The following is a 16,033-nucleotide window of genomic DNA, read 5'->3' on the forward strand; positions in this document are numbered from 1 at the left end:
GTCTCAGGAAGGTATTTCCTAAGCTACGCTGTCATGGAAGGGGTTGTGCCTCAGACGAGCTCTGCTGACCTCTGGGAAAGCTGTGTACATTACATGAGAAGCTTGGGAACCTGCACTGTGCTTGTATGGTGATTTCCAGGCTGGTGGGCCTGATGCCAACGGCAAATGCTTGGTGGGCCCTTTGGCTTTGTTCCTTCCTAGGGAGCTGGTGCAGGCGTTTGTTGCAGAGATGCTGTTTACAGTATAACAGTTCCAAGTGGGTGGGGGGAGGTAGGACAGGGAAACGGGGGAACCAAAGCTGAGTTGATCTCTGTTTTGGAGCCATTAAATAGCCTGTGTAGTCAAGTGACAGAGCTGCCTGACCAGTTTTCTGAAATGTGTGTATTCACTGTGATGTGACCTGCAATGCTTGTAGTCAGCACAGAGACCGCTCTGGACCCTACCTGCAGTCCTTGCTACACAAATAGCAATCTAGTAAGTGGTAATCAAGAAGCAAAACAAACAAAAACAAACAAACAAACAAAATATTTTGGCTTTTTCTTCTGTCTGTCATTTCTGGTAAGGTTGTTTGTGGAGGTCAGGGGAGTTGGCAGGGGAAGGACCAAAAGATGTCTGGAACAGATTCTGGGATTTTGTTTTTTCCTTTGGTGTTTTTTTTTTTTTTTTTTTTTGGCAAGTTTGTATCTTTGGTCTTGCTGAATGGAAAGATTTGCTTAAATTGGAGAAATGGAGTGTCTTGCAAATATTGTCGTGCTGGGCAAGCATGTGTGCATAGACTGAAAATAGCAAAGAACTTTCTCTGTTTCCAAGTTTTACGGAATGGAGCCATACTTAAATGTTGGCTGACTGAAGTGGGAGGTGCAGGTGTTCTTAAAATCTGGTTGCATCTCTTTCAAATACGCAGAAAGGATCATGGGTACTTGTGAAACCTGCTTTACTCTCTGGTACCAAAATGCACGTTGGTTTCTTTGTAAGTGTGACGGTGGCTTATAAATATCGGATCACTTCCTTTCACACATCAGAATCACGTCTCTAAAATATATATTTCCGTTTTGCAAAATGCACCAGGGGTTTTCTGTTGAAAAACATGCTGAAAGACCTCTGTGACCACAGATAGTCTTCAGGGTGCTTTCTAATCTCTCATCCCACTGGGTTATATTTTGGTCAGATTATTGCACTTAAAGTATGCCTGCTCCAGAAATGAAACTGAAAAACTTCATGTCTTATCAGGTGCAATGGGAACAAATCTATTTCAGTGCTGTAAGCTGATAAAAATTAATTGCTCAGAAATCTGGTCTTGTCACTGGTATCGACTGCCGTCCCTGCTTGCTGTGGTCTGTCCCTCTTGCTCCAGGGCAGCAGGCACAGCTGAGCCTCTGGTGTGCAGATGACTGGCAGACACTTGTTCTAGGGTATCACCATACCTGTCCCATACCCTGAACAAGCAGCAGCAGTTTGTCTGTTGTGCTGCCCTTTATAGGCTGACAGAGCCACGCTGCTGTTTGTGTTGAACCCTTGTTGCAATTTCCTCTAGCTTAAGGACGATGGTTTCTACTTAAGGAGCAGCTATATCTAGAGCAGATGTAATAACTGATAAGACTCTTGCGCTTATTTTCCCCCCATAACCATTTTCTCCCCACTGTTTTCCATTTCAAAAGGTTATATTATGCAAACATTTTTAATTTTTTTTCCTAACTTGCCCTGACACTTTATTAGAAGCTATAGCTGACTCAGTGTCACTACCATAGACATTTATCTGTTCCACCAGAAGTGACCTATTTGGGAGTGCAACCCTTATTAGCAGCTCTAACCTTCCAGGTCCAGGTTGTTCCTCCAATCTTTCTGCTGGAACTCAACAAGAGATTCTGTTTGGAAAGTCTGCACCGTGAACACGACCATGTTTATGCTCTCAAGGTCACTACACAGTTGGTATTATCTCAGCGGAGCTTGAAGAAAAGCTCATTGAATTCAGATCTGAGCATTTCATTGGCTCGGTGGTTGTTTGCTTGCTGGAGACAAGCTGTAAGTCCCAGGTGTACTGTAAGTCCAAGGCCTTTGAATTGTAATGTCAACAAGATGAACTCCCTTGGGTATTCTTTGTGTGTTTCCGGATCTCTGCCTTAGGGCAGTGCTGTACTTGGTTAGAAGAGGCTCAGCAACTCTGCCTTTGTTCATTATCTGGCACTACTGTGCCGAGCTGTCAAGTTTCTCAACCAGATGACCATGAGGCTGCCTGATTGCCAAGTGTTTGTTCTTCACCTGCACGGAAAGTCAAACATTCCCATTAGTTGGGCTCTGTGGGTGATGGCTCCTCCCATGCTGTGGGAGGTCATGGCATTTAGAGCTGCCATGCTGTAGGTCCTGCTGCATGCAGATGTCTGTAGGAGCACAAATGACCATTCTGTGAGCATTCTCTCATCCTCTCTGGCTTCTGCAAAACTCTGCCCTGATTTACAACAAAGGCAGTGATGCACTGGAACAGGTTTACTGGAGAGATGGTGGATGCTCCATCCCTGGAAATACGCGAGGTCAGATGGGTCCAAACTCTGAGCAACCTGATCTAGCTGTAGGTGTCTCTGTTCATTGAAGGGGAGTTGAACTAGATGGCTTTTAAAGGTCCCTTCCAACTCAAATAATTCTATGGTTTGTGGCTTCTCTGGCTTCTGCAATAGGGAATTCTGGAAATGTAACTGTGCTTCCTCCTTCAGAATGGCCTTACTTCATGCCAATTAGTTCCCAGGTAAGTGACTTCATGCAGTCAGCAGCCTACTGCTCCCCCGCCTTGGCACAGGTACTTTTGTGGATTAGGGGGAGCAGTTCTGCCACCTGAGCATGCCAGTGGGAACTCAGTTTCTTCCAGTAATCTCAGCTGCTACAGCAGGTGTAAGTTGCAAAGCACCATGAGCACTGAATATGCTGCAGAACTGAGACAGTGGTGGCTGCTGTACCTGTGTTTCTGTGAAGAACAAAGCTTTTCATTCAGTGAAGCACAGAAACAAGCTGACCTACTCTGCTTGTGTTAGGATTATTCCTGCTTGCTTCTCACTTTTATCACACCAGCAAATGAGCCCCTTATTTGGAGTGAGCAGGATCCTGGCAGCTGAGGTGTGTGAGCTGCAAGAGCAGCGCTGCAGCTGCAGCAGACTGTGCTCTCACCACAGGGCTGCACTGCACTGGCACGTACCAGTCAGCCCGAGCCAAGCGTCATAAACTCCAGTGAGCACCAAGCATGCAGTGCTGGCTAGGTGGAGGCAGTGCAGAGTCTAGTTTGACGCAGCAGAATTGCAATTAAAAATTAACTTTGCCTTCCCCCACCTCGATTGATGTGGTGATAACACCTGCGTGTATCTGCTCCCAGCACAGCCACTCTTGTGGAACAAGAGCATGATGCTCCTCTGCTGCTGCTCCTTCCACGTGTCCTGGGCTTGTCCTTGTGCTTCGCACATTGGCTCTGCTGTAATCACTATGAGCTTGAAAGCTGGAGATGCTGCTGGGGTAGGGAGCCATCTCTGGTGCTGTGTGGCTTGGTCAGGCTCCTCTTATGTCTTGCCTGCTGGAAACCCAAAGTCCTAGCCCAGGAATACCTTCTCCCAGATCCTGGGGCAGAGCCCTGCTAGTTGGATTCAGCCACATCAACACTAACCAGGTCATGTGTGCAACTGAGATGTTACTGCAGTAGTGAGCTGCTAGACAGGTATGAATAGCCCTGCGTATCATCACAGAATAGGGAAGGAGAGGCAGGGAGATACTCTGCTGTGGAAATCAACTGTATGGTCTTCTATGAAGTGCTCTGCAGAGCTGGCATTACTCTCAAGGGTGACATGGAAAATCGGAGGCGTGTGGGTGGAAATGTTGAAAAGACCGCGTGGGACTGCTTAGTGAAGGATGGGTGTGGGGAAAATATGTAAAAAGAACCTGAGTGATGAAAGCAATTAGGGTGGAGAGGAAAAGGAGAAAACAATGCACAACTGTGAACAAACAGTGGAATTAGAAAGTTGAGAGCTTCATTTATTAAACCTTTGCACGCATTGCTGCAGGATGTTGGGGCTGGAAAGTTAGGCGAGCAGTCAGCTCTTCAGTGGCAAGAGCAAGAACAAGGGCTGTGCTGTGCATGCCATGGGTCCTGCCTGATTCTGGGCTCAGCAATCCGGCCAGATGGAGAAACTCACACATTTCACGGCCTGTGGGTATGCCTGGTTGTGGTACATCCAAACTTATCTTCCCATCTTGACTTCCACTGAGCTGCTACTTACACGGTGTTGCTTGTGTTGTGACTGCTTGTGCAGTCTTACAAGGTAGGATCCTGAGGAATTTAATTAATTTAATGAACAGAAGCAAAGTTTTATTAAGGATAACATGAGAATTGGAAAACATATTATATTTCAGGATGTGGAACCTGTAGTTATGGTAAAAGCTCAGGGAAAAGCTCTAAAGACTTGGTTTACTTTTGGCTTGAAAACTGTACTTTGAATTGTTTCTTTATTGCTGGGAGCTATGAAGGAGGTGTATCTCCCTGTGGCAAGGGTGACATGTAATGCTGTAATGTGCAGTTAGTTTTTTGGTTTCTAATAAAATATTAAAACTAGAATGCCTTAAACAGCTGGGAATAGAGGGCCCTGAAAGCAGATCTTTTACTCTGTCACCTCAGGCACAGCTTCTTCCACAGGAGCTCTTTTCAGCTTGTTTGACAATGTAATTACCTTAGGTAACTATTGTAATGATCCTAATAGCTCAGCAAGTCTGTTTTCCCAACTAATCAAAGTAGCAGGGGGCAGAGTCAGAGATAAGCAGCACGTGGCTACTCCCTGCTGGGAGCAAGCACTGGGAATTGCTCGTTGGGCTGGAGAAACAGGGATTGCACCTAGGTTGGGGCACCTGGTAAGAAGGTCGATGGCTTGTGTGAGATCTATCTGGCTTATTGCATGGCTAGGTCAAAAGGTAGAAGAGCTCTTGTATCCCTCACAGTAGGTGTCCATCATTGCCTCGGGACCTGGCTGCCTAAACGTTGAGGAGGGTTCCTAAATGGTAGAGGAGGATGCCCACTGCTTGGTGGCAGACTAGCCCGTTGTAACAAGGCCTGCATACCAGTTTAGCTCCAGAATTAACCTAAATATTTAATAAGATTAAGCAAAAGCCTTTAATTGAAACAAAAGAGTGCACTAGGTTCCTGTGACCCTTGGTACACCCAGGCTGGCAGCTGGAAGCACTGCTGACCGTGCTTCCCACTGGGCCTGGTTCTTCCCAGCAAGACTAGTGCCTCAGCTCGTCCTGCTCTTCCTCTGACTGTTGCTGCTTACCACAGCAGCGTGGGCTGTCTGAAGCAAGGAGCTTGCCAAAGCAGATTTTAAGGAACTTAAGAGCTCCATTCCCTCTGCAGGAAGTTGTAGCTGTTCAGGGACAGGAAGGAGAAACAGGAAAGCTGACTTTTGAGGTGTTCCCCCCCAGCTGTCCCCATGTGTCAGTCAGCTGTGCTGCTTCCCCAAGAGAACTCCAGTCCCAATGATGGTCTGCTGGCCTTGTCAGTAACTTCTGAGCTCTTTGCTGTCAGACAAGTGAGAACTTGTAGTTTGCAGTTATACAGACCTATTTACTCCTGAAGTCCTGTAAAGCAAAGACCTGATAAGGACCCACTGCTGATATGCTTCCAAATTCTCAGTGCTGAGAGCAGTCTTGCCTATCTTTTCTCATGCAGGGTTACATAGGCTCTAGCCATGGTAAGTAAGATGGAATACAGTCAGATATGTCCTTTGTATGGCAAAGAGCTGTACTGTAGTTCTATTCTTCCCCTCTCTGTTGCCTACTAGCCACTCCACAAACTACAGCTTGTGTGGCTGGTAGCAACAGACTAACAGCAGCATCCCAATCCATCATACCATTCTGCCTTGTACTTCTGAGGTTGTCTATGGAAATGGGCACTTGCTGAAATTTTACATGTCTTGCAATTGCAGCAGTATTTGCAGTATGTGAGTAACTTGCTGGTATGCAGTAGACTTGCTGGTTCTCAAGTGTTGCTGAGCCATCCAGTGCAGAGTTGCACACAAGAAGCTTGATTTCATGCTACCTTACAGGTTGACCCAGTGTTCCCTCATTTGCTCAGGGGTCACAAAGAGATGACAGTTTTCAGAAGGAACAGGACCTGTTCTTGTGGGCTCTGTCTTCAGATAAGTGCATCACTTTGCTCCTCTGGACTAGCAGCTACAGTTGGTGTTGTGGCTGATGCTGTTAACACAAACTCTGTGCAAATAGTGATGGAATTAGTGTATATGTGACTAAATCCCTTCTGGAACATCTGATAGCTCTGTCAGCTCCAGGAGGAGCTTGCAGCAGCTGTATTTGTAATGACGATGTTGTCCTGTCTTGCTGCTCTCAAGGACAGCTCAGGATGTCTGTCCAATGCATGCTTCTGGTGTGCCTTCTGTGAGACCTACTGTGTGATGCAGAGCTCTGCATGGGGTGAGGATGTTGTCCAATCTGCCCGGAGGACCTGATGCTAACAGCCACTCATTCTTCTGCTTTTCCTGTAGATCCTGTAAGTGAGAGAAGATGGGGTCTGGCTGCCTGAAAGTCACCAAGTACTTCCTGTTCCTCTTCAATCTCCTGTTCCTTGTAAGTATTGCGGGTGTCTGCGGAGTAAGTAGGAACTAAAATTAGCTGGAAACATGTTTTTTTTTCTGGATGCTGGCCCAGTGTGTTCATTAAATGACAGATTTTGGAAGAGAGAATGGAACTCCTAAAGCTGAAGCACATTGGAGCTGCTGACTCCAAGTATGGCTAGGTGCTCTGCTCCTGGTCCACACTTGCTGCCTCCAGTGCACACATCTACTTTTTTGCAATGGGAATGGAAGGCCAGAGTTATGAGGTTTTGCTGGATGGAGAGGCGTGGTAGCTTCTTTCTCTGCTACATCTAGAGCAGCAGCAAAGCTGCCCCTGAGCAGCAAAGCTACAAAACCTGCCAAGTAGCAGCACTGCCCTCATAAATAGGTCAGGCGGGACTTCAAAGAACAACTCTAATTTTGTTTCAGTCTCAAGGGCTGGTTCTGGTTTTTAACAAGGTGAATTAGTCCAAGTCCCCTGTTTGAAAAGGAATTGGAAGGTAGGGGGAGTCTGGGGAGGGCTTGGCTGGGGAAAAGAGCAGGCCTCTGGATAGTTATTCTCCAGCGTGTGCCTCAGCAAAAGGTAATCCAGTCTGAGCTCTTTTTTTTTTTTTTTTTTTTTTTTTCCTGTCAAATGGGGGCTAGAAGGGGGCACGCTCTCACATGCATCCTATTGCGAAACTTAGATACTGTGTGTTGTGCCAGCAAAGGGCCAGTGATGGCAGTGTTGGTGCCCTCCTGGTGTGGAGTATTGCTCTGCTGAAGGAGGTGGCTTCTACTTTCCATATACCAACAAGAGAATAGCTTGTCTGATACTGTTACCCTTTGTGTAGCATGTTAGGGAAAGGAAGGGCCAAGCTGGGAGGTGGAGGTGGGAAAGAAGACAGGATAAGTGGAACACTGCTTTCTGGTCTGTCCCTAAATGCAGCTTCACTCTCTGTTCCTGCGTGGCTGTGCTATGCTACAGGTGCTGTCTTTCCCCTAGGGCTGCCCCATGGAAAGGGGGCATTTGAAGCTGTTCTGTCCTGCAGTGGAGCTTACTGCTTCTCTGGAGCTAAGATTTTGAGCTGTTTCAGCTGATGGCAGGCTTTTTGCATGTGCCTGATGTTGAGAAAAGCGGTATCCGTTACTATCTGGCTGCCATAGGAAGTAGTTGACCGAAGAAGCTTTTTCCTGTTACAGTTGTTCAGGGTGTGAATGGGGGATGTCCAAGCTTATACAATGTAGATGTTTCTAGATCAGCTTTAGTCCAGTAGAAAAATTGCTGCAGCACTGCTGTGAGCTTCCAGCACAGAGAGGTTCTGCAACCCTCGTGCTGGCTGCACTGGGTGCTGAGCTCAGTTATGGAGAGTGCCTGGCTCTGAGCTCAAGAAATTCCTACTGTTCCCTTGCCCTCTGAAGCTTGTGCTGCTGGCCAGCCAGAGCCCACAGTGATGGCTGGGAGCTGGGCAGCTCTCCTAGCTGGCTTGTGCTCCACAAGCTGTCAGCTCACAGGGACTGTTCTTTTATTCCATAGATTTACACTTGATTGCAAAAGACTCTCATGCTGCTTCAGTGTGGATGTTAATGCTGGAGATAGAGCTTTGTCCTCTGGAAAGATACTGAGCTGAGCCTTTGTGGTTACACTGTGAAGGCCAGCCCTCTGCCAGCAGTGTTCTCCAGCCTGACTTGGAGCTGATGAATTTAGCCTTTAGAGACCCTGGTGCCACCTTCAGAAGTTAGTTGTTGAAATAGCTTTTCTCTACAATTTGAGGACTGTAAGGAGGTCCTTTGTTCTAGCTGAAGTAGTTCAGGGACTTGGTGTATTGCAGCCTTGGAGCCTTGTTTCGGGGGAAGGTTTGACCTGCTTTAATTAAAGGGAAAAGGATTGTTTGAACTGCTTTCCTACATGTCTCAGAAGTTGCCAAAACATAAGTTTAGGGTATAAGCTTAGTTTCTCTAGTTAAAACTTTACACATCTCTTCCTTGGATAGCAAGCATAGGCTACAGCAGGTGCTTCTCCTTAAAGGGAAAACAGTTCTCCCAAACACCTCCGTAAATGGAACAGACTGCAACTTGAAACAAGGCCTCTAGTTATCAGTTGTGATACTTCTCAGAACTTAGGGCTTGATTGGGTCCAGTGACAGCAGAGTTCTTCCATAACCCTCTTCATTGAGTTGTGCTATGGAAAACTGCCAGAGCTGCCTTCAGGGGGCTGCATCTTCCTTGCTTGGGTTTGGATGTGGATCTTGCTGAGATCTGGGGTACATCCTCATTGCTGGGGTGAGGGAGAGGCATCCATGCTCTGCTTCAGGGCTGTAGGGCAGCAGAGAAGAGGAATTTAACTCTGTAGGCATCATCAGGTGTGATTCCTATGTGCAGAGACTGAAGCCAAGCCAATGGCAAAAGCTGTGTATGGAAACTCCTGCAGACATTGAGCAGAGATACCTGCCCGCTAGGATATAACAATAGGGTTGTAAATGGAGCAGTATTTTTTTCCTTGTGGTTTCTTTTCTCACTGCCGTCCCCCTTTTAGTGTTTTCAGCAGCAGCTCCTGGCAAACACATGAGCTGTGGACAAGAGCAAAGCTCCGAGTGAAAACAGGCCTTGGGTAGTCAGAGTACCTCATAACAAATAACTTCCCAGGAACTCAGTTCAGCAGGAGTTCTGTGTTTTGTCAGTGGCAGCAAAACCGAGGTGACATCTTGGGGTCAGTGAGCCAAAAGAGATGTCACACAAAGCCCAGTTTGCATCTTTGTTCAAGACAAATATTTTATTAAGACTGGCTTAAATGTGAGACTGCCTCAAACTGTAAATTCAGCAGTTCCTGTGAATACAAAGTTTAAGAGGAATTTTTAGGAGCCTCCAGCTGTTCTATATTCAAGGGGCTTTCATTTACAGTTTGACCAACAGATCCAGTGCTCCTGTGCAGCACGCTGGGATGTGATACAAAGATTCTTGTTACTATCATCTTGTTGGGTTTTGTTTTGTTTTGTTTTTTACTGAGAAACAACAGCAGTGTGCTTTCTACAGCTGAGATGCCGTTCTTCATTGGTCTTCAGATATTGGGAACTTGCTCGGTGACTTTCTAGTTTAACTCCCAGAGCTGTGTTATTCCTCTGCCAAGCCAGGAAGCTTGCAAGCAGCTTATTTCAGAGTGTTGTTTTATCTTTGCTCAGAAAGGCATCTTTGTGTGAGGAGCTGAAGCACAGTGTAAACTTTGGAAATGTGTTGACAATGCCTTGCCATATGGCCCTCTGCCAGCTTGCTTCAGGTGATGGTTTGACGTTTCCATGGTCTATCTGAACACTCTATAATGAAGCACAGAATTGCCACCTCTCTTCAGTCCTGTTGATTTATTCAGTACTTTGCTTCATCCTCTGCTGAAATTCTGCTGGTGTAAGAACTACTGCCTGCAGCTCATATCCTTTGGAGGCACGTCACTTGCCTTTATCCTTCCCTTGCTCCTTTACAGTATTTTAGAACTTTCACCACTCTGCAACTTTGAATTGTCCGTGCTGCACAAGTTTTGGCTTCCTATAAATCCAGCAAACTCACAGGCTTCTTAGCATAGTGGCTTCATTGTGGTACAGTGGTGTTACGATCCTGATTTTGGGAGTTGGAGTGATCTCAATGTACAGTAATACCTAGAGGTTGAAACAGAATATGCTTTTTTTTTCTCTCCTTCAAAACAAGATGAGAAATCTGTATGTTTCTGGCCTTCTTGATTTAGGATCTGGACACAGCTGAGTACTCACAGGGACATGCTCTGCTAATCCTTCCCCTAGATAAAACTGGTGAGGCACAGGCTGTGACTGATGTTTCATAACAGTTGGTGGGAAGATGTGTTGGCTGGAGTATTGAGGGGTTAGGGTGCTCCGGCGTAACATAGGGTCACAAGACAAAATACCTGAGCCTGGCTCTGGAAGAAGAAAAGCCCTTTGCTCATGGGAACCTGCATGCAAAGGGAATGCTACTGGTTTTGTGTGTTTGTGGGCTGAAGCCATAACATCGTAGCAGAGCCTGACAAGCCCAAGATGTCCTTCCTGGGGAGGTTCCAGCTGACAGCTATGTAATCCTTGGCAGCTGGCTTGCAGTCTGGTCCCTTACAGTCAGTTTCTCTGTTCAAAAAATCTTTTAAATCACATGCTAGATGCTCTTGTGCTCCCTCAGATCTTCAGAGAAGCTGTGCACTTCCTCGTGCAAGATTCTAGCAGCATCTTCTCATCAGACTGTTTTGAACCTTCCTCTGATATGGTGTGAAGGTCTGCCAAACAGAACTTGGGGCTCCTGTGCAGTTGGCTGAAGCTCTCTTCCTGGAGTCATGCTAATCCTGTTTATGTTGGGAGGAGTACCATGGGGGAGATGGGTGGGAACAGCAAAAGAATAGTTGTTTTTCCTCTGGAAATATGAATAAGGGTTACTGCCTCTTATAGCTGGCTTATTAGTTTATACAAATATTTGTTTTGTTCTTGTTCTTTCAGATTCTGGGTGCTGTGATCCTGGGTTTTGGAATATGGATTTTGGCCGACAAAACCAGCTTCATTTCAGTTCTGCGTAAGACCATGTTTCTTCTTCATCTTTCTCTTTTTTAATTGACTCTGGTCTAAGGCTCTGTGTTTTAGTGGTTTAGTTTGGGGATGGCAATGTTTTTTAGCAGGCTTCGTGACCTGAGCAACAACATGGGTTTATGGCAAGATGAACCTCTAGTAAGAACAGGGTGAAAAGGAGCATGCCTCAAGACATGGTGTTTCTGCTAGTCTCGTGGATTGCAACACTGGGGTCAGACTGTGTAAGACTATTGACTCTTCACCCAGCTACCCAAATGCTTCATCTTAAACCTAAGGACTAGTATTTCATCCTATTCTCTCTACATGCTGTATTGCCACAACAGCTTTGGCTCTGACAAACTGCTTCCTTTGTGCCTTTTCTTAGCGGGGGCTTCTAACAAGTTGTGTTATTCATTGTCACTACATCCAGAATTGCTGCTTATGTCACCAGTGTCAGGTGCTGTAGTGAAAATTGGATGCTAGATAAATGCTGCTTGTAGCCCCATCTTGTTTGCCCAAGGAATGCACAGCAATGGCATTTGTAGCTCTGCTCCCAGTTACACCAATCCTTTGTCTCCCAACTCCTGCTCCCAAGTCACTGCTTTTTAGCAGTGCTTTTGAAAGATGCTGGGCGGAGAGAACACCCCCACTATGGCCAGTACACACAGACACTGCAGACTGCTCTGTTTATTGTGCTGTGGCATCTGGCTACCACTGCACCATTAAAAGGGCGAGAAGCCTAGTAAAGGGTGGTGGTAAGTAATGTGTGAGCATGAGCAGAAACACACTGAATACAGATAGCTGAAAAGGGGCTTACCAAGGCCTGGCTACTTGCATCATCTGTCAGGGTCTGAGATGTGATCAGTGCCAGTTGTGCAGCAGCTACTCCCCTAGGCTTAAGGTTGTCACCGCCACTGTGAATGTTCCAAGTCCCTTGGTCTGCCTCTTTTTCTTCCCGTTTTACCCAGAATAACAAAGTGTGTGAAGATTTTACTTCCTTCCTGGCAATTTCTAGTCTCAGCTCTTTCTCCCTGCTCCTCGCTTCCTTTCTCATGCCTGCCCCTCTCTTCCTCTGCTTTAGTAACCCGTTGGAGGAGCTCTGCACAGCAGGGCATTGCAGCCCGCTGCCAAGGGGCCTCTTGTGCTTGCCTGGCAGCTGGCCCAGCGCAGGGGAAAACATGGAGTGACAGTGAGCAGAGCAGGGCTTGCCCAGCCAGCAGGGCCACGTTTCTGAGACAAGGCGTATTGCAGATGAGAGGTGTGAGCGTGGCCTCTGCCTATCTAATGCTCTGGCTTCTCTGAAGGATTTTGCAGCTGGAAATGGCTTTTTCTTATAGTGAGAAACTGACTAAGCAAGAATATTAGCCTGGACTCAGTTATTGTCTCTTTTTAACCTATTTCTGGAAGAGCTCAGGGAATTCTCCTGTTTCTTGGGACTTCTTTCTAGGAAACTGAATGCTGAGCTCTAGAAATATTAATTGCATGAATCACTGGACATTCTTTTGCACTATCCAACTCACAGGTTTACAGATTTCTGTTAATGATCAATTTGGTTTTTGGTTGCTATTTCCAGACTCTTTGAACTTTTATGCCATGATGCATGCCTTTCTCTAGTCTTATTCAGCAAGAAATAGTACTGTGACCAATTCAGATATAAGGGCTTTTTTCTTCTGTTGCTTAAAGTATCAGATGCTGAGAGGACTGACAGCACCAGCATGTCTGAAATAACATTACCTAGACTTGAATGAAAAGCTGTTGAAAATAGAGAAAATGCAGTTGTTCCAGACAACAGTGGGTGGTAGCTGCTAGAAGGATGTGCAAAAGTAGCTAATTTAATGTAGCAGAAATGCTAAGTCATGTCCTGAACCAGTTATTGAGCACCTGCTGGGAAGGCAGGGCCAACCCAGGGAAGCTCAGGTGTATGCAATGCATACAGGATCCAGCCCTTCCCAGATCTCATTTAGGGGTTAGCAGTGGAGGTGAGGGTATCTCTTGCTGAAGATCCCTGCCCACCTGAGGTCTCCCAAAGGCAAGCAGATCGCTTTCTTCATTTCTGTGTTTGCAGCTGTTGCATTTGAGATTGTTCTCATTTGTTGTAGCCAAAGACTTTGCCATTGTGCTACTATTGTGGTACTTTCTATCCCATTATAGCATTACATTTGGGCACAATCCCTGTTTTGATCCTGGAATTAGCATCTATTTGCAGGAGTCATAGATGAGTATTGAAACAGTGTGCAATGAGTGCAGTTGTTCGGAGTGACCTTTAGTCCTGCAGGCTTTGAGATAATACAGACCTGCAGGTTGTCTTCAGTGGTATTCCCTCATCAGAAAACCCAGAAGCAGTCTTCTGTCCCATATTTGACATGCTTCCATGTGTTGTTCTTGTAGAAGATAGCAGACTTATGTGGCTATGGAGTCAATTCTCCAAATGGTGATGGCAGTTGTCGTATTTGTCAGTAGCTAATTTGTTCCTTCTCTTGGCCTCTGCAGAGACCTCATCTCCCTCTGTGAGGACTGGCGCATACATCCTGGTCGGTGTTGGGTCTCTCACTATGCTGATGGGATTCCTGGGCTGTCTTGGAGCAGTCAATGAAATCCGATGTCTCTTGGGTCTGGTAAGAAAATTCATCTGGTCTTTTAGATTACCCTTTGATACCTCTTCAGCAAAATATATTTTGGATTGTATTCTGAGATTCAAGTCTCCTTGGGGACAATACTTCTGCCAGGTCAACTCAGATCTTATTCTTTATCTGCATACTTTATATTCCCTGGTCAGCATGCTGCAACCAGTGGTTTATCTATGTAAAATTTTCTGTTAAATGGCACAAAATTACCTTCATAAACCTCCACCTGCTGATATACTACTGCTTATTCAGAGCACGTGTATATAGGAAACCAGTTATGGCCACATCATTTGTTTTGGCACCAGGAAAGTCTCAACACCAATTTGCTGTGGGTGGAGAGAGTTCAACCAGTTGAGGTCAAACAGACTATAGCAGTGCTGGGGGTGGGAGAGGGAATCCTGGCTGGAGTGACACATGCAGATGATGTTCATAAACTGTCTTCTTGCTGTTAGCCTAACGAGACAAGTGCTGAAGTGTGCTGACTCAATAAGTTGTAGCTGCTGTTGGTACTTGCAGAGGCTTGTACTTAAGCCTTTCACTGTGAAGAGTATTTTTGATAGCTGAGCTTGTCTGCAGGCAAAGATGTTGGCTAGATGTGACTTTTTCTGTAAATGAAGTCTCACTGAAAGTTTTGCTCTTATGTGCAGACTTTATGAAAACTGATAATGGTAATGTCTTCTCTCTTTGTTTCCAGTACTTTACCTGCCTCATGCTGATTCTCATAACTCAGGTGGCTGCAGGACTGGTCATCTATTTCCAGCAAGAAGAAGTGAGTGTTACTGTCTGTGTTTGTTTTCCCTAGGCTTACCTTGGGGGAACAGAAGACACCTAAAAATGCTCTTCAACTTGGATATACAATTGGCAAGCACAACTGAATTGTCTTTTCTTCCACACCAGCACTGTAGCTGCTATACAGCTTGTTTCTCCTGTATCTGCCAGGCTTGGTAGCCTTACTTTCTCAAGGATTAGGAAACTGTTTAGTATATAGGCTTTATTTCTCGTTGTGGGAAAAGTAAAGAGCAATTCTTGAAAAGCTTTTTGACCATACTTCCTCTTGATCCTGCTCTAGGCTACTATTTGTGAATGTAGTAATAGCAGTAATTATCACACTGTCATCACAGCTGCCATATTGGATTACCAGTCCAACCTTCTTAACTCTGTGTCATCATGTTCCATCCTTTAAACTCTTAAGAACTTGCATATAAAGCTCTTCTTGGAAGAGCTGCCTTTCTTTCCCAAGAGCAATCCCTAGTATCTGACAGTTCCTGTGCTATCACTGGAGCTTAAAGCCAAGTGGTTTAACAATTTGAAGTGGGCCTCTCTTGTCAGGAATGAAATTTCACAGCGTATGCACAGAGTTGTGAGTCTTCAGAATTTAAAGGGAATAATTTCTCTGAGCTATGTCAGTGCATTGCAGCATCCTGTCCTGGCTATAGGTTTCCTGGCCTGCACAGTGCTCGGTTAGACCTTTTAACCAATTGCCACCTCAGATGAGAGGTACGTTCACATAGTGGGAACAAGTTAAAACTGTGTTGTCCCTGCTGGCTCCTGTGTTGGCATGAAGGTTTCTAGTACCAGATATGGGTAACCCTGTCCTTTGCCGCATAACCATATATCCATACCACTGCAGCACTGTGCTTGCTTCTCCTAAGCCAGTCTTTCTGCTGGTGTTTACAAAAGTAGGTGGTTGAGGAAGTTGGCGGTGAAGTTGGGAAGGTGGGAGGTGCCTGCCCTGGTGTAGTTGATAGGAACTTTGTGCAAGTAGCTGTGGTGACTGTGAGCAGCTGTTGGTTGGGTTCCTTGCCAAGTGTGGTGCGAATGTAGTTTGCTCTCTGGGCTGGCTGAGGGTAGAGGAGAAACTGAAACACTGATTATCTGATATGTGAAGTTAGACTTAAAGCAGGCTGCTGATTCACAACAGCTCTGACTAATGCAGAGGAGGTGTGAGGATCGGCATTTCCCTGCTGCTGGGGAAATACGACTTCCCAAGTCATGAAGTTCTGTACCTCTCTCAGTACTTCTCCTCCAGCTGTTACTTCAGTGTAGGAAACTCCAATTTTAGCTGTAATTCTTTGTTTGGACCTCAATCATCAGGGGGAGATTGAAAGTGCCGAGAGTTTTGCACAGACAGCAAAATCAGCGCAGCTGAAATAACTGTACAGATCCATCAGAGTAATGGAGGGGGAGATGGGGTTTGAACACATGCAGCCGTTCTCAGTGAGCAGAATTTATGGTAAAACTTTTCCAGAGACCTTCTGTGTCAGGGATCGTCTGAAGTCCCTGCCCA

The 16,033-nt window shown here is 45.9% G+C and overlaps 1 protein-coding gene across 1 annotated transcript in view; it reads left to right on the forward strand.

The window, feature by feature from the left end:
• Positions 1-16,033, forward strand: part of CD82 (CD82 molecule) — a 34,102-nt gene that overhangs the window by 8,924 nt on the left and 9,145 nt on the right. Inside the window, exons 2-5 of the mRNA XM_042868237.1 lie at positions 6,525-6,606; positions 11,057-11,129; positions 13,613-13,737; positions 14,441-14,515. Of these exons, the coding sequence (XP_042724171.1) occupies positions 6,544-6,606; positions 11,057-11,129; positions 13,613-13,737; positions 14,441-14,515 (336 nt within the window). The 5' untranslated portion in view covers positions 6,525-6,543. The remainder of the gene's footprint in view (positions 1-6,524; positions 6,607-11,056; positions 11,130-13,612; positions 13,738-14,440; positions 14,516-16,033) is intronic.

This window comes from Lagopus leucura, unplaced genomic scaffold (genome assembly GCF_019238085.1).
Source record: "Lagopus leucura isolate 7727_CA_CO unplaced genomic scaffold, USGS_WTPT01 Super-Scaffold_1, whole genome shotgun sequence".
NCBI lineage: Eukaryota > Metazoa > Chordata > Aves > Galliformes > Phasianidae > Lagopus > Lagopus leucura.